At 47.6% G+C, this 23369-nt stretch overlaps 2 protein-coding genes across 2 annotated transcripts in view; both read right to left on the bottom strand.

Moving 5' to 3' along the window:
- The window catches only part of LOC147123778 (semaphorin-4F-like), a 428228-nt gene that overhangs the window by 376436 nt on the left and 28423 nt on the right, over positions 1 to 23369 (bottom strand). The gene's annotated exons all lie outside the window — the stretch shown is intronic.
- On the bottom strand, positions 12081 to 14742 carry LOC147123779 (uncharacterized). The gene has a single exon (XM_086004982.1). It carries the CDS (start codon positions 14217 to 14219, stop codon positions 12288 to 12290), a length of 1932 nt encoding a protein of 643 aa, XP_085861108.1. The 5' UTR covers positions 14220 to 14742; the 3' UTR covers positions 12081 to 12287.

The raw sequence follows: 23369 nt of genomic DNA, 5'->3' as shown, positions 1-23369 counted from the left end.
AGGAGGGAGGGCTTCAGTTTCCTGGATCACTGGGTCTGCTTCTGGAAAAGGTGGGACTTGTACAAGTCGGACGGTTTACACCTGAACCAGAGGGGAACCAATATCCTTGCGGGGAGGTTTGCTAGCACTGCTGGGGGGGGTTTAAACTAACTTGGCAAGGGGATGGGGTACAGAGTGGAGCTATAGTAGGGGGTGATTTACAGCCAAATACAGAGGGAAAAACAAGTCAGCTGGGAAGGCAGAGCAAATATGTGAAGGCAAAAGAGAATATGGCAGGGCTGGAAGGCATTTATTTTAATGCAAGGAGTCTTGCAAATAAGGTGGATGAACTGAAGTTGTTGTTGAACACATGGGAGTACGATATTGTTGCTATCACGGAGACATGGTTGAGGGAGGGTCAGGACTGGCAGCTCAATATTCCGGGGTATAGAATCTTCAGGCGAGACAGAGGGGGTGTAAAAGGGGAGGGGGTGTTGCAATATTGATTTAGGAGTCAATTACTGCTGTAAGGAGGGATGATATATTAGCGGGTTCCTCTAATGAGGCCATATGGGTAGAACTTAAAAACAAAAAGGGGGCAAGCACTTTGCTGGGAGTGTACTATAGGCCCCCAAACAGTCAGGGGGAGATAGAGGAACAGATATGTAGGCAAATCTCAGAAAAGTGCGAAAATAATAGGGTAATAATAGTGGGGGATTTCAACTTCCCCAATATAAATTGGGATAATCAGAGTGTGAAAGGCTTAGAGGGTGCAGAATTCTTAAAGTGCATCCAGGAGAGCTTTTTGAGCCAACATGTAGAAAGTCCTACAAGAGAGGGGGCGGTACTGGACCTAATTCTGGGGAATGTAGCCGGGCAAGTGGTGGAAGTGTCAGTAGGAGAGCATTTTGGCGACAGTGACCATAATTCGGTGAGATTTAAGGTGGTCATGGAAAAAGACAAAGACGGCCTGGAAATAAGGGTTCTAAATTGGGGGAAGGCCGATTTTAATATGATAAGGCAAAGTGGACTGGGAGCAGCTACTTATAGGAAAATCCACATCAAAACAGTGGGAGACTTTCAGAAGGGAAATAGAGAGAGTACAACGCCAACATGTTCCTGTAAAGGTCAAGGGTGGGACCAACAAGCAAAGGGAACCTTGGATGACAAGGGATATACAAAAATGCATTAGAAATAAAAGGGGGGCTTTTGGCAGTTACAAAAGACTAAAGATGGAAGAAGCCCTAGAGGAGTATAAAAAGTGCAGGGGCATACTTAAAAAAGAAATTAGGAGGGCGAGGAGGGGCCATGAAATAACACTGGCGAGCAAAATAAAGGAAAATCCTAAGATGTTTTATAAGTATATTAAGGGCAAGAGGATAACCAGGGAAAGGGTAGGGCCCATTAGGGACCAAAGTGGCAATCTGTGTGTAGAGCCAGATGATGTAGGCGGGGTTTTAAATGAATTTTTTGCATCTGTGTTCACTATGGAGAAAGACGATGCAGACATAGAAATCGGGCAAGGGGACTGTGACATACTTGAACATATTAGCATCGAGAGGGAGGAGGTACTAGCGGTTGTAGCAGGCCAAAAAGTGGATAAATCCCCAGGCCCGGACGAGATGTATCCCAGGCTGCTGTGGGAGGCAAAGGAGGAGATTGCAGGGGCTTTGACACAAATTTTCAGAACCTCTCTGGCCACAGGGGATGTACCAGAGGACTGGAGAACAGCTAACGTAGTACCATTATTCAAGAAGGGTAGCAGGGATAAACCAGGGAATTACAGGCCAGTGAGCCTAACATCTGTGGTAGGGACATTATTGGAAAAAATTCTGAGGGACAAAATTAGCCTCCACTTGGAGAGGCAAGGATTAATCGGGGATAGTCAGCATGGCTTTGTCAAGGGTAAATCATGTCTGACAAATCTGATTGAATTTTTTGAGGGGGTGACTAGGGGGGTGGATGAGGGAAATGCTGTGGATGTGGTTTACATGGACTTCAGTAAAGCTTTTGACAAAGTCCCGCATAGGAGACTGGTCAAGAAGGTAAGAGCCCATGGGATCCAGGGTGCCTTGGCGCGTTGGATCCTAAACTGGCTGAGTGGCAGGAGGCAGAGGGTGATGGTCGAAGGTTGCTTTTGTGACTGGAAGCCTGTGTCCAGTGGGGTACCTCAGGGATCAGTGCTGGGTCCCTTGTTGTTTGTGATCTACATAAATGATTTGGATGAGAATGTAAAAGGTATGATCAGTAAGTTCGCAGATGACACGAAAATTGGTGGGGTGGTAAATTGCGAGGAGGAAAGCCTCAGGCTACAGGACGATATAAACGGGTTGGTCAGATGGGCGGAAAAGTGGCAAATGGAATTTAACCCTGAAAAGTGCGAGGTGATGCATTTTGGACGGACAAATAAGGCAAGGGAATACACAATGAGTGGTAGGACCCTAGGAAGTACAGAGGGTCAGAGGGACCTTGGTGTACATGTACATAGATCCCTGAAGGCAGCGGAACAGGTAGATAAGGTGGTTAAAAAGGCATATGGGATACTTGCCTTCATTAGCCGAGGCATAGAATATAAGAGCAGGGAGGTTATGATGGAGCTGTACAAAACGCTGGTGAGGCCACAGCTGGAGTATTGTGTGCAGTTCTGGTCGCCTCACTATAGGAAGGATGTGATTGCTTTGGAGAAGGTGCAGAGAAGATTCACCAGGATGTTACCTGGGATGGAGCGCCTCAGCTATGAAGAGAGGCTGGACAGGCTGGGGTTGTTTTCCTTGGAGCAAAGAAGGCTGAGGGGGGACCTGATTGAGGTGTACAAAATGATGAGGGGCATAGATAGGGTAGATAAAGAGGAACTTTTCCCCTTAGTAGGGGGGTCAATAACAAGGGGGCATAGATTCAGGGTAAGGGGCAGGAGATTTAGAGGGGATTTGAGGAGGAACTTTTTCACCCAGAGGGTGGTTGGAATGTGGAACTCAATGCCTGAAAGGGTGGTAGAGGCAGGAACTCTCACAACATTCAAGAAGCATTTGGATGAGCACTTGAAATGCCATTGCATACAAGGCTATGGACCAAATGCTGGAAAATGGGATTAGACTGGACAGGGATGGATGGGCGGCGCAGACACGATGGGCCGAAGGGCCTCTTTCTGTGCTGTAAAACTCTATGACTCTATGACTCTATGTGTACCTCCCTGTGCAGCTAGTAGGTAATCTAGTGCCATTCTATTTTGTAGGGCGACAGTTCTTAGGGCTACCATTTCGGCACTCGTCTCTTTCAGGGATTCAGCCGTGTCATTGGCTACTCCCTCAATTATGGTTGCCAATAACCATATTTCTTGAGAAGTAAACACTATTCCAGCCGTGGGGAACATAGCTCCTAGTACCACCTGCCAGGTGGGAAGTTCTCTTTTAGTACGACTATGCTTGTGGTGGTCTTTCAATTCCTTTATGTGGTGTATATATGGTACTACATACCCCAAATAACATGATCCTGCCCAATTCTCTGGTAGCCAGGGGTATGCTCTATGACCGCATATGAAGTATGTCCCATTATAGGCTGTCATTATCTGTCCCGGATGTTCGGGGTTTATGTTGGCTCGGAAGACGGTAAAACCCACCTGGTTGTCAGTATTTGTTCGCCTGGTCCCATTCCATGGTTTATTATTGGTCGAATTCATCAAATTGGTGGTATTGAACCACCAGCTTTCCATGGAATTTCCTGCATTATATGTGGTAAAATTTTGTATACAATGACTTTTCCCCACATCAATTCTGATCCCTTCAGTCTGTTCTGTACCACGCTCCCAACATATCTTCCCGATCGGCTGGCCCTTTCCTGACGTATTGGTAAGAACTAAAAAGGGGGGTTCTTTCGTATAATTATATGTTGGCTTATACCATTCTTTAAAATTTTCTAACGAATATCCTCCCCCCCGGAACTCATTCCTTAGGCTAGTCCATTTCTGTTCCCAGGTTTTTCCGAAGGTGGATAAAGTGGTATTTTTCTGTTTCGTATGATTTCTATTAATTGTCCATTCTGCCATATCTGTGAGGTTCAAGGGTATTGGTCGCAAGGGTATCCCTCCTTTCGCATGAGTGGGAGTATGGCTACATACCCAACAGGCATCTATCCCACTCCGTTTGGCATACTTATATGACATATATAAAAACGTATTTACATGCAATCCCCGTTTTCTACGCGGTCCTGTCGCCGCATCTCCCGTGACAATACGTATCAACGCAACTATACACAGTAACTTATACATGTTTTTAATGCAATATTCTTCTTCCAGTTATTGCCGAAGGGGTCTCCCTTTTTTTTTCTGACATCAGTAGTCCACCGACCTTTCCTCTTTGTCTGGAGTCACGTTTTTGAAAGCCCCCCTATTCTTTTCTTCTAAGAATACCCGGGCGTTTTAACGTACTCAAAACGGCGTTCTCAGAGGTCTGGGTTTCTCTGTCTTTCAAGAGTGCCCGGACGTGTAACGTTTTACCCCGCTCCACAAGTTCCTAACATCAGTCTGTTAGTCCCGAATAAGACTTATTCTTTGATCACTCGGCATCCTTATACTTGATCAGAGTACTAAAACACCGGTGACCCTGCTCGCAGCGCCAATTTGTTACCACCGAATTGGAGCCTGAACGGACCCAGTGATATACAGGGTCGATGTATTCCCAACTTCGACTTATAGAGCAATAAACTCAGACTACTGCGGACCTTGCTGGAATGTGCGAGTACACTTTTATTTACAGAGCGCTCTGGGAGAAGTGCTATACACCCCCTTGGTGCAATCACCAGCTTCTCAGCTTTACAATAGCAGCCGCGCTCCTTTTATACAATTTAAAAACAGGAAAGATACCATATTACATTAATTCCTTGGCCAATCTGGTACTTTAGCATCCTTTAACTTTGGCCAATCCGATACCTTAGCAACCCTTAATCACATTCTGTCAAAAACAAGTTGATTATATTATTATACCGTTAGCAAACAACTTAATTATATTACTGTTCTGTACAAGTGACATCACACGTTTGGTGTAAGCAGATCAAGTCAGCTGTCTGTTATGCCAGTGTCTGCAAAATGTCAATGAATGTCAAGTATTTCAGCAGGCACTATGGTGCCATTTTAAAATTTCCTCCAAAAATTAAATTAGAAATTTAAGAGAAAAGGTGCGTGAATAATTGGGCCCAGGGTGCGCTGTTATCTAGTCAGTACAGCAGTGATTAAAGAGCCAGTAATGGAGACAGGAATAGCTCCACTAATGATCTCACTGCCGAGTGATTATAAATTAATATTTTAAAAATTGTTTGCCATTCTTTTTTGAAAAGGGTCATTCATTATTGCAGCTGGATTAACAGTGTGATGTTAGTGATGCTCGCTGTAGCCTGCTGGTATAAAATCCCTCTGCACTGAAAGTGAACTGAATGATGCCCGCCCCCTTTATTGCAGCATTGCAACTCAAGCTGATTGGCTGGGCATTGGGGGCCAAGGATGGGACTGATGGACGTTCCATGGGCCGTGGAGGCTTGTGGATGGAGGGGAGTGTGTTGAGAAAGCCAATTCTTGAGAGATGACGGCATTGGATTGGGGGGTCATGGTGGGGTGTGGTGGAGGGGTTGATAGGTGTGGCATGGGGATAAGTGGACACTGTCCTAGAGGTGAGAGAAGGAATCTTGATGACTGACTGGATGTGGGTAAGAAAGCTCAGCTTAGGGCGTGTCAGGCGTGGCTCAGTGGGCAGCACTCTCGCCTCTGAGTCAGAAGGCCATGGGTTCATAGTCCCACTCCAGAGACTTGAACACAAAATCCAGGCTAACACTCCAGTGCCGTACTGAGGGAGTGCTGCACTGTCAGAGGTGCCGTCTTTTGGATGAGACGTTAAACCGAGGTCTCGTCTGTCCTCTCAAGTGGATGTAAAAGATCCCACGGCCACTATTTCGAAGAAGAGCAGGGGAGTGCTGGCCAATGTTTACCCCTCGACCAACATAGAATCATAGAATGGTTGTCATCACCAGAAACAGGTTATCTGGTCATTATCACATTGCTGTTTGTGGGAGCTTGCTGTGTGATTACATTACAACATTGCAACAGTGACTACACTTCAAAAAGTACTTCATTGGCTTTGGGACGTCCTGAGGTTGTGAAAGGCGCTATATAAATTCAAGCCTCTCTTTCTTTTACGGCTAACCTACCATTATTATGAACCTTCAGCTCGTTTGGTTAGTCACTGGATTGATTGCGTGGCATTTTATTGCCTTGTATCGATCCATTGGGATTTCTGATTTGCCTCTTTTGGTGGGGGTCAAAGTTCAACAGGCGTCACCTGCTCACTGGCACCTCGCCCATAGGGCAGTGCGGGGGACAAGCGTAGAATCATTTAACAACCAACTAAATGAGGCACTGCGGGGGTGGGGGACCATTTGATGCTACTGGAGGGATGAAGGTAGATGGGCTGAATGGCCTTCCTTATCCATTAGTTTCTTGTGAGCTTGCAGTGGCAGGAGACAGCTAACAGATACAGGTATAATAGATATCAGGGAGTAGAGCAGAGAGTAATGGATACCTGGGAATGTGTTACTAAGAGAGCAATGGATACCCGGGAGAACATAAGAACATAAGAATTAGGAGCAGGAGTCGGCCATTCGGCCCCTCGAGCCTGCTCCGCCATTCAATAAGATCATGGCTGATCTTCGACCTCAACTGCACTTTCCCGCCCAATCCCCATATCCCTTGATTCCCTTAATATCCAAAAATCTATCGATCTCTGTCTTGAATATACTCAACGACTGAGCCTCCACAGCCCTCTGGGGCAGAGAATTCCAAAGATTCACCACCCTCTGAGTGAAGAAATTCCTCCTCATCTCAGTCTTAAATGGCCGACCCCTTATTCTGACTGTGACCCCCTAGTTCTGGACTCTCCAGCCAGGGGAAACAACCTCTCAGTATCTACCCTGTCAATCCCCCTCAGAATCTTATATATTTCAATGCGATCACCTCACATTCTTCTAAACTCCAAAGAGTATAGGCCCAATCTACTCAATCTCTCCTCATAGGTCAACCCTAGGGCAACACTTCACCTCATAGGAGTGACTTAGACAGAGAGTAATGGATTCCTGGGAGTTTGTTAGATACCAGGCTGGAATCTAACCGAGGGGTTCGGGGGGTTTATATATAGAATAACAGATACCCGGGAGTGAGTTACAGGCTGGAATCTAATCGAGGTGTTCGGGGGGGTTTATATATAGAATAACCAATACCCGTGAGTGAGTTACAGGCTGGAATCTAATCGAGAAGGTTGGGTGGTTTATATATAGAATAACGGATACCCGGGAGTGAGTTACAGGCTGGAATCTAATCGAAGGGTTCGGGTGGTCTATATATAGAATAACGGATACCCGGGAGTGAGTTACAGGCTGGAATCTAATCGAGGGGTTCGGGTGGTCTATATATAGAATAACAGATACCCGGGAGTGAGTTACAGGCTGGAATCTAATCGAGGTGTTCAGGGGGTTTATATATAGAATAATGGATACCCGGGAGTGAGTTACAGGCTGGAATCTAATCGCAGGGTTCGGGTGGTCTATGTATGAAATAGTTGAAGAGTGTTCATTTCAGCAGAGTAAAGTGAAGGCCGGATGGAGGAGGTGCAGCAGAGCTCAGGAAGTACAGGAGTAGAAAGATGAGAAGATGGTGAGAGTGTAATATATGAAATATGATTTGTGTTGGGGAAGTACAGTTTGTCCGAGATGCCCCGAGAGCTACAGCCTCCCTGCGGTGATGGTTGCCGTGATACGGTCCGTGTAGTGAGTTGCTGCTCCTAATTACTGGATGCTAATGATCCTTTCGGAGCTGTTGGTAAGAGCGATTAAACACAGTGCTATAATCGGCACTCATGCAATTAGCGCAGCTGACTGCCAGTGTGTCTGTCACGAACATCATGCACTCACTCCATCACTTCACCCAGTCTTTCAGGGTTTGTGGCAATGTACAGAAAGTTCTGGAAATTCACCGCAAGTCCGTCCACATATGTGAAAAGAAAGAGAACGCTTTAACGTTTCTGTATAGGGCATTTCACGGCCTCAGAACCTCCCAAAGCGCTTTACAGCCAATGACGTATTTTTAAAGTGATAATGTAGGGGTAACCAATTTGCGCACAGCAAGCTCCCACAAACAGCAACGTGATAATGACCAGACAATCTGTTTTTAGTGATGTTGGTTGAGGGATAAATATTGGCCCCAGGACACCGGGGATAAATCCCCCTGCTCTTCTTCGGAAATAGTGCCGTGGGATCTTTTACATCCACCTGAGAGAGCAGACGGGGCCTCGGTTTAACGTTTCATCCGAAAGAAGGCACCTCCGACAGTGTAGCGCTCCCTCAGCACTGCGCTGGGAGTGTCAGCCAAGATTAGATGCTCAAATCTCTGGAGTGGGACTTGAACGCACGACCTTCTGACTCAGAGGTGAGAGAGAGAGTGCGACCCAGTGAGCCACAGCTGACACATGTGACACTGAGGCTAACTCTAGCACCCCAAGTGCCACCCCGACTGAGAGCCACTAGCTCAGTGCAGATAATTAGGGTCCTTCTAGTGCGGTATGGCTCAGCACCATGACTGGGGGTGCATTCATAGAAACATAGAAACATAGAAGATAGGAGCAGGAGTAGGCCATTCGGCCCCTCGAGCCTGCTCCACCATTCAATGCGATCATGGCTGATCATCCAAATTCAGTACCCTGTCCCTGCTTTCTCCCCATATCCCTTGATCCCTTTAGCCTTAAGAAATATATCCAACTCCTTCTTGAATATATTTAATGAATTGGCCTCAACTGCCTTGTGTGGTAGAGAATTCCACAGGTTCACCACTCTCTGGGTGAAGAAATTCCTCCTCATTTCTGTCCTAAATGGCTTACCCCATATCCTTAGACTGTGACCCCTGGTTCTGGACTCCCCCGCCATCGGGAACACCCTTCCTGCATCTAGTCTGTCTAGTCCTGTCAGAATTTTATAAGTTTCATTCACCCATCGAGCCACCAGTGACCATCTTTCCCTGCCACCCCCACAAACACCCAAACATTGTTCTTAAAACCTTATCTTTCAAGGCCAAAAGAAAGTTATTCAAATCAATGTCTTATAATCAACCATTGATTTCTATGGCCGGAGTTTCATGCCCAATGTGCCGGCAGTTTTCCGCTAATCGCAGACCTCCCATCACCAGTGGCACGCTGCCTTGTGTCCATATTCCTAGATCAGAGTAACTGGGTTAACTTGAGCCATTGACAAAGCTCTTCAGTAATCTGAGAGGCTGAACCCTCATTGTTTAGACTCGACTATTCCAATGCTCCCCTGGCTGGACTCCCACCTTGCACTCTCTGTAATCCTGAGCTCATCCAAGCCTCTCTGCTGCCCCGTATCCAAACTCGCACCAAGTCCTGTTCACCGATCACACCCTGTGATCGCTGACCCACACTGTCTCCTGGTTAAGCAACGCCTTGATTTGAAAATTCTCATCCGTGTTTTCAAATCACTCGCCCCTCCCTATCTCTGTAATCTCCTCCAGCCCCATAACCTTCCAAGATCTCTGCGGGCCTCCAATTCTGGCCTCTTACACATTCCTGATTTTGATCGCTCCACCATTGGTGGCCGTGTCTTCAGTTGCCAGGGCCCTAAGCTCTGGAATTCCCTCCTTAAACCTCTCCGCCTCTCTACCTCTCTCTCCTGCTTTAAGACGCTCCTTAAAACCGACCTCTTTGACCAAGCTTTTGGTCACCTGCCCTACTATCTCCTTATGTGGCTCGGTGTCAAATTTTGCTTGATAACACTCCTGTGAAGCACCTTGGGACATTTTACTACTTTAAATGCGCTATATAAATACAAGTTGTTGTTGTTGTTAGAGCCATGAGCTCTGAGGAATATCCAGATCAACTAGGGTCCCTCGGCCATGAATAGAGGCATTTCAGAGGGGACTGTGTCGAGCTACGTAAGACCCTTCACAGGATAGAGTGGCCCACTTTATCTCTCCCCCAAAATGCTGTGGATGCTGGGGGACAACTGGAGCTTTCAAGACTGAGATTGATAGATTTTTGTTGGGTAGGGGTATCAAGGATATGGAGCAGTGGTGGGTAAATGGAGTTGAGAAATTTTTAAAAACCAGCAAAGGATGACTAAAAAAATAATAAAGAGGGAGAAGATAGATTCTGAGAGTAAACTAGCAAGACATATAAAAACAGATAGTAAGAGCTTCTACAGGTATATAAAAAGGAAGAGAGTAGCTAAAGTAAATGTTGATCCCTTAGAGGGTGAGACTGGGGAATTAATAATGGGGAACAGGGAAATGGCAGAGACTTTGAACAAATATTTTGTATCAGTCTTCACGGTAGAAGACACTAAAACCATCCCAATAATACATAATCAAGGGGCTATAGGGAGGCGGGGGGGGGGATCTTAAAACAATCACTATCACTAAAGAAAAAGTATTCAGTAAAATAATGAGACCAAAGGTGGACAAGTCCCCTGGGCCTGATGGCCTGCATCCTAGGGTCTTCACAGAATCACAGAAACCCCACAGTGCAGATAGAGGCCATTTCGGCCCATCGAGCCTGCACCGACACATATCCCACCCTATCCCTGTAACCCCACGTATTTAATCCCCCTAACACTAAGGGTCAATTTATCATAGCCAATCAACCTAACCTGCACATCTTTGGACTGTGGGAGGAAACCGGAGCACCCGGAGTAAACCCACGCAAACACGGGGAGAATGTGCAAACTCCACACAGACAGTCGCCCGAGGCCGGATTCGAACCCGGGTCCCTGGCGCTGTGAGGCAACAGTGCTAACCACTATGCCACCGTGCTGCCCGTCTTAAAAGAAGTGGCTGCAGAGATAGTGGATGCATTGGTTGCAATCTACCAAAATTCCCTGGATTCTGGAGAGGTCCCAGCTGATTGGAAAACCGCAAATGTAACGCTCCTATTTAAGAAGGGAGGGAGACAGAAAGCAGGAAACTATTGACCAGTTAGCCTAACATCTGTTGTTGGGAAAATGCTGGAGTCCATTATAAAGGAAGCAGCAGCAGGACATTTAGAAAATCATAATACAGTCAAGCAGAGTCAGCATGGTTTTATGAAAGGGAATTCATGTTTGACAAATTTATTAGAGTTCTTTGAGGATGTAACGAGCAGGGTGGATAAAGGGGAACCAGTGGATGTGGTGTATATGGATTTCCAGAAGGCATTCGATAAGATGCCACATAAAAGGTTACTGTACAAGATAAGAGCTGATGGTGTTGGGGGTAATATATTAGCATGGATAGAGGATTGGCTAACTAACAGAAAACAGAGAGTCGAGACAAATGGGTCATTTTCCAGTTGGCAATCAGTAACTAGTGGGGTGCCACGGGGATCAGTGCTGGGGCCTCAACTATTTTCAATCTATATTAATTACTTGGATGAAGGGACCGAGTGCAATGTAGCCAAATTTGCTGATGATACAAAGATAGGTGGGAAAGCAAGTTGTGTGGAGGACACAAAGAATCTGCAAAGTGATATAGACAGACTAAGTGAGTGGGCAAACATTTGGTAGATCTAGTATAATGTGGGAAAGTGTGAGGTTATCCACTTTGGTAAGAAAAATTAAAAAGCAAATTATTATTTAAATGGAGAGAGATTATAAAATGCTGCAGTTCAGAATGACCTGGGGGTCCTTGTGCATGAAACACAAAAAGTTAGCATGCAGGTACAGCAAGTAATCAGGAAGGTAAATGGAATGTTGGTCTTTATAGCAAGGGGATTGGAGTATAAAAGCAGGGAAGTCCTGCTACAACTGTTCAGGGTATTAATGGTGTGGAGATGCCGGTGTTGGACTGGGGTGGACAAATGTAAGAAGTCACACAACACCAGGTTATAGTCCAACAGTTTTATTTGAAATCACAAGCTTTCGGAGTGCTGCTCCTTTGTTAGGTGAAGTGGAGAGATGCATAAAGACACAGCTTATATAGTCAGAGAATAATGCCAGATGATTACAGGTAATCTTTCTAACTGCCATTTATCACACCTCGGCAGAGAGATAATCACAGCAATCAAAGGTGTGAATGGTGTCCAAACAGGTTAGTCAGGAAAACATTACATCAAAGAACAATGAGGTGGGGTCACAAGGGGTCAAATGTTGCAGATGCTGGGGTCTGTATGAAAAACAAAAAACAGACAAAAAAACATTTTTTTTGCTGGAAATCACAGCAGGTCCGGCCGCATCTGTGTAGAGAGAACAAGCCAACGACGACTCGAGTCTGGGTGACCTTACGTCAGGTGGGGTTACATATAGCGTGACATGAACCCAAGATCCCGGTTGAGGCCGTCCTCATGAGTGCGGAACTTGGCTATCAGTTTCTGCTCGACAATTTTCCGTTGTCGTGTATCTCGAAGGCCGCCTTGGAGAATGCTTACCCGAAGATCAGAGGCTGAATGTCCTTGACTGCTGAAGTGTTCCCCGACTGGGAGGGAACACTCCTGCCTGGCAATTGTTGCGCGGTGTCCGTTCATCCGTTGTCGCAGTGTCTGCATGGTCTCGCCGATGTACCATGCTCCAGGGCATCCTTTCCTGCAACGTATGAGGTAGACAACGTTGGCCGAGTCACATGAGTATGTACCATGTACCTGGTGGGTGGTGTCCTCACGTGTGATGATGGTATCTGTGTTGATGATCTGGCATGTCTTGCAGCGGTTGCTGTGGCAGGGTTGTGTGGTGTAGTAGTTGCTGTTCTCCTGAAGGCTGGGTAATTTGCTGCACACGATGGTCTGTTTGAGGTTAGGCGGCAGTTTGAAGGCGAGTAGTGGAGGCGTGGGGATGGCCTTAGCGAGGTGTTCGTCGTCATCGATGACATGTTGAAGGCTGTGAAGAACATGGTGTAGTTTCTCCGCTCCGGGGAAGTACTGGACGACGAAGGGTACTCTGTTGGTTGTGTCCCGTGTTTGTCTTCTGAGGAGGTCGATGCGATTTTTTGCTGTGGCCCGTCGGAACTGTCGATCGACGAGTCGAGCATCATATCCCGTTCTTACGAGGGCGTCTTTCAGCATCTGTAGGTGTCCATCGCGTTCCTCCTCGTCTGAGCAGATCCTGTGTATTCGCAGGGCTTGTCCATAGGAGATGGCTTCTTTAACGTGGTTAGGATGAAAGCTGGAGAAGTGGAGCATCCTGAGGTTGTCCGTGGGCTTGCGGTAGAGTGAAGTGCTGAGGTGTCCGTCTTTGATGGAGATTCGTGTGTCCAAGAATGAAACCGATTCTGAGGAGTAGTCCATGGTGAGTTTGATGGTGGGATGGAAATTGTTGATGTTATCGTGTAGTCTTTTCAGTGATTCTTCGCTGTGGGTCCATAGGAAGAAAATGTCGTCAATGTATCTGGTGTATAGCGTTGGTTGGAGTTCCTGTGCAGTGAAGATGTCTTGCCCGAACTTGTGCATGAAGATGTTGCCGTATTGGGGTGCGAATCTGGTCCCCATGGCTGTTCCGTGTGTTTGGGTAAAGAACTGGTTGTCGAAGGTGAAGACATTGTGGTCAAGGATGAAGCGGATGAGTTGTAGGATGGCGTCTGGAGATTGGCTGTTGTTGGTGTTGAGTACTGAGGCTGTCGCAGCGATGCCGTCATCGTGGGGGATACTGGTGTAGAGTGTCGAGACGTCCATCATGGTGAGGAGTGTTTCTGGTTCAACTGGTCCGTGGGTGCTGAGTTTCTGTAAGAAGTCTGTAGTGTCGCGACAGAAGCTGGGGGTTCCCTGTACGATGGGTTTCAGGATGCCCTCAACATATCCAGAGAGGTTCTCACAAAGGGTTCCATTGCCTGATACGATAGGACATCCAGGTGTGTTGGCTTTGTGTATCTTTGGGAGGCAGTAGAAGTCTCCCATGCGGGGAGTACGTGGGATGAGAGCGCGTAGGATGCTTTGAAGGTCTGGATCGAAGGTCTTGATCAGTCTGTTGAGTTGGCGGGTGTGTTCTTTGGTTGGATCTGTGGGTAACTGTCTGTAGTGTTCCTGGTTGTCCAGTTGTCGGTATGCTTCTTTGCAATAGTCCATTCTGTTCTGTATGACGATGGCTCCTCCTTTGTCTGCTGGTTTAATGACGATGTTGCGGTTGGTCTTGAGAGCGTGGACGGCGTTGCGTTGTGCTCGGGTGACATTCTGGACTGTCTTGTGAGTGCGGCTGATGAATCTGGCGTTGATGCATCTCCTGACAGCTTGAGCATACATGTCAAGCTTAGGGCAGCGACCCTCCGGAGGGGTCCAATTTGACTCTTTCTTCTTCGGTTGCTGCACTGTGGATCCCTCTGTCTGTTGTTCCAGATCATTGGTTGTCTCTGTAGAAACATCAAGTTTCTACAGAGATGCAAGAAAGCAGACAAGATCCCGAAAGGACTACAGATCACGAACCCACTCAAGTCGACCTACAACACAGGCTATGCTGAGAGACTCTGCCGTTGTACCTCTCGCACACTCCTCAACCATCTCGTACAGCAGATGCCACAACCTCGAATCCGAGATAGAGTCCATGTTCTTAGCCTGTGGCAGAGGGTGATGGTCGAAGGTTGCTTTTGTGACTGGAAGCCTGTGTCCAGTGGGGTACCTCAGGGATTGGTGCTGGGTCCCTTGCTGTTTGTGATCTACATAAATGATTTGGATGAGAATGTAAAAGGTATGATCAGTAAGTTCGCAGATGACACGAAAATTGGTGGGGTGGTAAATTGCGAGGAGGAAAGCCTCAGGCTACAGGACGATATAAACGGGTTGGTCAGATGGGCGGAAAAGTGGCAAATGGAATTTAACCCTGAAAAGTGCGAGGTGATGCATTTTGGACGGACAAATAAGGCAAGGGAATACACAATGAGTGGTAGGGCCCTAGGAAGCACAGAGGGTCAGCGGGACCTTGGTGTGCATGTACATAGATCCCTGAAGGCAGCGGAGCAGGTAGATAAGGTGGTTAAAAAGGCATATGGGATACTTGCCTTCATTAGTCGAGGCATAGAATATAAGAGCAATGGGGTTATGATGGAGCTGTACAAAACGCTGGTAAGGCCACAGCTGGAGTACTGTGTGCAGTTCTGGTCGCCTCACTATAGGAAGGATGTGATTGCTTTGGAGAGGGTGCAGAGAAGATTCACCAGGATGTTACCTGGGATGGAGCGCCTCAGCTGTGAAGAAAGACTAAACAGGCTGGGGTTGTTTTCCTTGGAGCAAAGAAGGCTGAGGGGGGACCTGATTGAGGTGTACAAAATGATGAGCGGCATAGATAGGGTAGATAAAGAGGAACTTTTCCCCTTAGTAGGGGGGTCAATAACAAGGGGGCATAGATTCAAGGTAAGGGGCAGGAGGTTTAGAGGAGATTTGAGGAGGAACTTTTTCACCCAGAGGGTGGTTGGAGTCTGGAACTCACTGCCTGAAAGGAAGGTAGAGGCAGGAACCCTCACAACATTCAAGAAGCATTTGGATGAGCACTTGAAATGCCATTGCATACAAGGCTATGGACCAAATGCTGGAAAATGGGATTAGATTGGACAGGGCTTGATGGACGGTGCAGACACGATGGGCCGAAGGGCCTCTTTCTGTGCTGTATAACTCTATGACTCTATGACTCTATGACACAGCAGACCAGCTACGAGACACCGCCAAACAGATGAGGCAACGGAACTACACTGCCTACATGCACACCAAGAACAGGAAGCTTGAGAAACTCAGCATCACCACCAGCAGCAACCAAGCCTCCCCCGGTACCACGGTTGAAACCACAGGGAAGTCCATCGTCAACTTGTCCGACCACACCCTGCAACCAGCCGAAATTGAAGTTCTCAGCCGAGGGCTCAATTTCTGCCCCACCACCAAAATGGACCCCATCGGTCTCGCGGCAGACACAGAGGAATTCATCAGGAGAATGAGGCTCCGGGAATTCTTCCACAAATCCCAAGATGTCAGCAGCGAACCCAGTGAGACAACCAATGATCCGGAACAGCAGACAGAGGGATTCGCAGTGCAGCAACCGAAGAAGAAAGAGTCAAATTGGACCCGTCCGGAGGGTCGCTGCCCTAAGCTTGACATGTATGCTCAAGCTGTCAGGAGATGCATCAACGCCAGATTCATCAGCCGCACTCACAAGACAGTCCAGAATGCCACCCGAGCACAACGCAACGCCATCGACGCTCTCAAGACCAACCGCAACATCGTCATTAAACCAGCAGACAAAGGAGGAGTCATCATCATATAGAATAGAACGGACTATTGCAAAGAAGCATACCGACAACTGGACAACCAGGAACACTACAGACAGTTACCCGCAGATCCGACCAAAGAACACACCCGCCAACTCAACAGACTGATCAAGACCTTCGATCCAGACCTTCAAAGCATCCTACGCGCTCTCATCCCACGTACTCCCCGCGTGGGAGACTTCTACTGCCTCCCAAAGATACGCAAAGCCAACACACCCGGACGTCCTATCATATCAGGCAATGGAACCCTATGTGAGAACCTCTCTGGATACGTTGAGGGCATCCTGAAACCCATCGTACAGGGAACCCCCAGCTTCTGTCGCGACACTACAGACTTCTTACAGAAACTCAGCACCCACGGACCAGTTGAACCAGAAACACTCCTCACCACGATGGATGTCTCGGCACTCTACACCAGTATCCCCCACGATGACGGCATCGCTGCGACAGCCTCAGTACTCAACACCAACAACAGCCAATCTCCAGACGCCATCCTACAACTCATCCGCTTCATCCTTGACCACAATGTCTTCACCTTCGACAACCAGTTCTTTACCCAAGCACACGGAACAGCCATGGGGACCAAATTCGCACCCCAATACGCCAACATCTTCATGCACAAGTTCGAGCAAGACTTCTTCACTGCACAGGACCTCCAACCAATGCTATACACCAGATACATTGACGACATTTTCTTCCTATGGACCCACGGCGAAGAATCACTGAAATGACTACACGATAACATCAACAAGTTCCATCCCACCATCAAACTCACCATGGACTACTCCTCAGAATCGGTTTCATTCTTGGACACACGAATCTCCATCAAAGACGGACACCTCAGCACTTCACTCTACCGCGAGCCCATGGACAATCTCAGGATGCTCCACTTCTCCAGCTTCCACCCTAACCACGTTAAAGAAGCCATCCCCTATGGACAAGCCCTGCGAATACACAGGATCTGCTCAGACGAGGAGGAACGCGATGGACACCTACAGATGCTGAAAGACGCCCTCATAAGAACGGGATATGATGCTCGACTCGTCGATCGACAGTTCCGACGGGCCACAGCAAAAAATCGCATCGACCTCCTCGGAAGACAAACACGGGACACAACCAACAGAGTACCCTTCGTCGTCCAGTACTTCCCCGGAGCAGAGAAACTATGCCATGTTCTTCACAGCCTTCAACATGTCATCGATGATGATGGACACCTCACTAAGGCCATCCCCACACCTCTACTACTCGCCTTCAAACAGCCGCCTAACCTCAAACAGACCATCGTTCGCAACAAATTACCCAGCTTTCAGGAGAACAGCAACCACTACACCACACAACCCTGCCACAGCGACCGCTGCAAGACATGCCAGATCATCAACACAGATACCATCATCACACGTGAGGACACCACCCACCAGGTACATGGTACATACTCATGTGACTCAGCCAACATTGTCTACCTCATACGTTGCAGGAAAGGATGCCCCGGAGCATGGTACATCGGCGAGACCATGCAGACACTGCGACAACGGATGAACGGACACTGCATAACAATCGCCAGGCAGGAGTGTTCCCTCCCAGTCGGGGAACACTGCAGCAGTCAAGGACATTCAGCCTCCGATCTTCGGGTAAGCATTCTCCAAGGCGGCCTTCGAGACACACGACAACGGAAAATTGTCGAGCAGAAACTGATAGCCAAGTTCCGCACTCATGAGGATGGCCTCAACCGGGATCTTGGGTTCATGTCATGCTACATGTAACCCCACCTGACGTAAGGTCATCCAGACTCGAGTCGACATTGGCTTGTTCTCTCTACACAGATGCGGCCGGACCTGCTGTGATTTCCAGCAAAAAAAATGTTTTTTTGTCTGTTTTTTGTTTTTCATACAGACCCCAGCATCTGCAACATTTGACCCCTTGTGACCCCACCTCATTGTTCTTTGATGTAATGTTTTCCTGACTAACCTGTTTGGACACCATTCACACCTTTGATTGCTGTGATTATCTCTCTGCCGCGGTGTGATAAATGGCAGTTAGAAAGATTACCTGTAATCATCTGGCATTATTCTCTGACTATATAAGTGCATCATTCCACTTCACCTGACGAAGGAGCAGCGCTCCGAAAGCTTGTGATTTCAAATAAAACTGTTGGACTATAACCTGGTGTTGTGTGACTTCTTACAGGGTATTAATGAGAGCACACCTGGAGTACTGCATACAGTTGTGGTCTCCATATTTAAGGAAGGATATACTTGCATTGGAGGCAGTTCAGAGAAGGTTCACGAGGTTGATTCCTGAGATGAAGGGGTTGACTTATGAGGAAAGGTTGAGCAGGTTGGGCCTATACTCATTGGAATTTAGAAGAATGAGAGGTGAACATATTGAAACATATAAGATACTGAGGGGGCTCGACAAGGTAGATGGAGAGAAGATGTTTCCCCTCATGGGGAAATCTAGAACTAGGGGGCACAGTTTCAGAATAACGGGGCAGCCATTTAAAACTGAGATGAGGAGGAATTTCTTCTCTCAGAGGGTCGTAAATCTGTAGAATTCTCTTCCCCAGAGAGCCGTGGAGGCTGGGTCATTGAATGTATTTAAGGTGGAGATAGACAGATTTTTGAACAATAAGGGCGTGCTGGGTTATGGGGAGCGGGCAGGGAAATGGAGCTGAGCCCAAGATCAGATCAACCATGATCTCATTACATGGCGGAGCAGGCTCGAGGGGCCAAATAGCCTACTCTTGCTCCTGTTTCTTATGTTCTTATGATACAGATCAGCCATGTTCTCTTGAAAAGCGGAACAGGCCCGAGGTGCTGCATGGCCTCCTCCTAATGTTCCTGTGTTCCTAGATATACCAGGGCAGAACACGAGGGTGTGAAGGACAGCTTGAGGACAGTCAGGAAGTATTTTTTGTTTTCGATGGAAGGAGACCAACAGGCTGTCAGGAAGGCTGGTCATGAGGTCAGGGTGATGGAGTCACACAATTCAGGCACCTACTACACCCTCCGAGACCAGCTGCCGTGGTCAGATCGGGACCTACCATCTAACGAGGCAACCCCCAGTCTCCCATAAAGGGCAGTGAGTCGAACATACAGGGAGGCCCCATTGACACGTACCCCTGGGCAGGGAGTTACTGTCCTCAGGAGAGGGAGAGGGAGGCGGAGCAAGAGGGGAGAATTCAGCAGATACAGAAGATTGGCGGGAGGGGTTGGGCAGGGGATGGGGTGGTAGAGTCGCCAACCCTCCAGGATTGCCCGGGAGACTCCAGGAATTGAAGATCAATCTCCTGGGCACCGTTGCGAGCAAAACCCAAGAGGAAAAATCATAGGGGCATTACAATTTCTTTGAAAGCTTTTGTTTATTAGTTATAAAAATATTGGCGATAGGGGGTAAGGCTGTTCGACCGGGCGGGGCAGTTGAAGGCGGGAGGTCATGTGATGAAGCCTCCAAGAATACGGCCAACCAGAGTTGGGAACCTCTCTTGGGGAGGGGGTGGGGGGCGTGGAGGGGGGGAGAAAGCGAACTAACTTTGTTTTGTTCTCACACAAGTTAGAAAGTGCGTCCTGCCCAATCAGCAGACGGTGTCTTTTCAAAGCATCAGCAACAGAAGAGGCTTCCTTCTAATCCTCGTCCTGCTCAATACCAGAGATTTGGCCCCAGGGTTCATGAATTACTCATGGGGAGATGATTTTTAATTCTTAGCGCAGTGTGACATTTTAACAATCAGCGAATGGAATGAGTCTCATTTATAATTCTTGGTGTAGGAGAGAGGTTCGCATATTATGAATATTTAAATAGTATCTTATCATTGACGCCCAAGTCCCTGAAGGGCTGAGCGAGGGACAGTCCAGGTAAGCACTTTTTATTTTAGTCCTGCAGCATTCTGTACTATTGCATGACAGCTTTTAATAGAAACATAGAAACATAGAAGATAGGAGCAGGAGTAGGCCATTCAGCCCCTCGAGCCTGTTCTGCCATTTAATGAGATCATGGCTGATCATCCAAATTCAGTACCCTGTCCCTGCTTTCTCCCCATATCCCTTGATCCCTTTAGCCTTAAGAAATATATCTAACTCCTTCTTGAATATATTTAATGAATTGCCCTCAACTGCCTTGTGTGGTAGAGAATTCCACAGGTTCCCCACTCTCTGGGTGAAGAAATTCCTCCTAATCTCAGTCCTAAATGGCTTACCCCTTATCCTTAGACTGTGACCCCTGGTTCTGGACTCCCCCGCCATTGGGAACATCCTTCCTGCATCTAGTCTGTCTAGTTCTGTTAGAAGTTTATAAGTTTCAATGAGATCCTCTCTCATTCTTCTAAACTCTAGCGAATATAAGCCTAATTGACCCAATCTCTCCTCATACGTCATTCCTGCCATCCCAGGTATCAGTCTGGTGAATCTTCGCTGCACTCTCTCCATGGCAAGAACATCCTTCCTCAGATAAGGTGACCAAAACTGCACACAATACTCAAGGTGTGGTCTCACCAAAGCCCTGTACCACTGCAGCAAGACATCCTTGCTCCTGTACTCGAATCCTCTCGCTATGAAGGCCAACATACCATTTGCCTTCTTAACCGCCTGCTGCACCTGCATGTTTAGCTTCAGCGACTGGTGCACAAGGACACCCAGGTCTTATTGCACTTCCCCTTTTCCCAATCTATTGCCATTCAGATAATAATCTGTCTTCCTGTTTTTGCCACCGAAGTGGATAACCTCGCATTTATCCACATTATACTGCATCTGCCCAATCGCCCAACCTGTCCTAATCGTACTGGAATTTCTCTGCATCCTCCTCACAGCACACACGCCCACCCAGCTTTGTGTCGTCTGCAAACTTGGAGATATTACATCTAGTTCCCTTGTCTAGATCATTTATATATATTGTGAATAGCTGGGGTCCTAGCACCGATCCCTGCGGTATCCCACTAGTCACTGCCTGCCACTCGGAAAAGGCCCATTTATTCCAACTCTTTGCTTCCTGTCTGCCAACCAGTTCTCTATCCAAGACAGAACCTTACCCCCAATCCCGTGTGCTTTAACTTTGCACTCTAATCTCTTATGCAGTACCTTATCGAAAGCTTTCTGAAAGTCCAAATACACCACATCCACTGGTTCTCCCTTATCTATTCTACCAGTTGCATCCTGAAAACATTCCAGTTGATTAGTCAAGCATGATTTACCTTTTGTAAATCCATGTTGACTTTGTCTGATCCTGTCAGAGTTTTCCAAGTGCTCTGCTATTACATCTTTTATAATAAGTTCTAATAAGGTCTTAACAAGTTTCAAACAAGCTTTTATAAATAAGTTCTTAATAAGGTTATCTCATTAAGTTTTCAACAATTTCTATTAGTCAATTCTTAACAAGTTATTTGTAAATTTTCAAAAGGTTATTAATAAGTTTGTTTTACTCTGTCCCATCAAACACTCCCAGGGCAGGTGCAGCACGGGGTCGATACACAGTAAAGCTCCCTCTGCACTGCCACATCAAAGACTTCCAGGGCAGGTACAGCATGGGTTGGATACAGAGTAAAGCTCCCTCTACACTGTCCAATCAAACACTCCCAGGGCAGGTGCAGCACGGGTTAGATACAGAGTAAAGCTCCCTCTACACTGTCCCATCAAACACTCCCAGGGCAGGTGCAGCACGGGTTAGATACAGAGTAAAGATCCCTCTACACTGTCCCATCAAACACTCCCAGGGCAGGTACAGCACAGGTTCAATACAGAATAAAGCTCCCTCTACACTGTCCCATCAAACACTCACAGGGCAGGAACAGCACGGGTTACATAGAGAGTAAAGATCCCTCTACACTGTCCCATCAAACACTCCCAGGGCAGGTACAGCACGGGTTAGATACAGAGTAAATCTCCCGCTACACTGTCCCATCAAACACTCCCAGGGTATGCAGAGCACGGGTTAGATACAGAGTAAAGCTCCCGCTACACTGTCCCAACAAACGCTCCCAGGGCAGGTACAGCACGGGTTACACAGAGAGTAAAGCTCCCTCCACACTGTCCCATCAAAGACTCCCAGGGCAGGTACAGCACAGGATCGATACAGAGTAAAGCTCCCTCTACACTGCCACATCAAAGACTTCCAGGGCAGGTACAGCATGGGTTAGATACAGAGTAAAGCTCCCTCTACACTGTCCATCAAACACTCCAAGGGCAGGTAAAGCACGGGTTAGATACAGATTAAAGCTCCCTCTACACTGTCCCATCAAACACTCCCAGGGCAGGTACAGCACGGGTTAGATACAGAGTAAAGCTCCCTCTACAATGTCCCATCAAACACTCCCAGGGCAGGTACAGCATTGGTTAGATACAGAGTAAAGCTCCCTCGACACTGCCCCATCAAACACTCCCAGGGTAGGTACAGCATGGGTTAGATACAGAGTAAAGCTCCCTCTACACTGTCCCATCAAACACTCCCAGGGCAGGTACAGCACGGCTTAGGTACAGAGTAAAGCTCCCTCTACACTGTCCCATCAAACACTCCCAGGGCAGGTACAGCACGGGTTAGATACAGAGTAAAGCTCCCTCTACACTGTCCCATCAAACACTCCCAGGGCAGGTGCAGCACGGGTTAGATACAGAGTAAAGCTCCATCTACACTGTCCCATCAAACACTCCAAGGGCAGGTACAGCACGGGTTAGATACAGAGTAAAGCTCCCTCTACACTGTCCCATCAAACATTCCCAGGGCAGGCACAGCACGGGTTAGATACAGAGTAAAGCTCCCTCTACAGTGTCCCATCAAACACTCCCAGGGCAGGTACAGCACCGGTTAGATACAGAGTAAAGCTCCCTCTACACTGTCCCATCAAACACTCCCAGGGCAGGTACAGCACGGGTGAGATACAGAGCAAAGGTCCCTCTACACTGTCCCATCAAACATTCGCAGGGCAGTCACAGCACGGGAATAGATACAGAGTAATGCTCCCTCTACACTGTCCCATCAAACACTCCCAGGGCAGGTACAGCACGGGTTAGATACAGGGTAAAGCTCCCCCTGCACTGTCCCATCAAACAATCCCAGGGCAGGTACAGCACGGATTCGATACAGAGTAAACTCCCTCTACACTGTCCCATCAAACAATCCCAGGGCAGGTACAGCACGGGTTAGATACAGATTAAAG

Source organism: Somniosus microcephalus, chromosome 2, assembly GCF_052327205.1.
Source record: "Somniosus microcephalus isolate GS21.2 chromosome 2, FLI_Smic_1.0, whole genome shotgun sequence".
NCBI lineage: Eukaryota > Metazoa > Chordata > Chondrichthyes > Squaliformes > Somniosidae > Somniosus > Somniosus microcephalus.
Note: the sequence above shows the minus strand (reverse complement) of the source record. Positions and strands in the feature narration are given on the sequence as shown.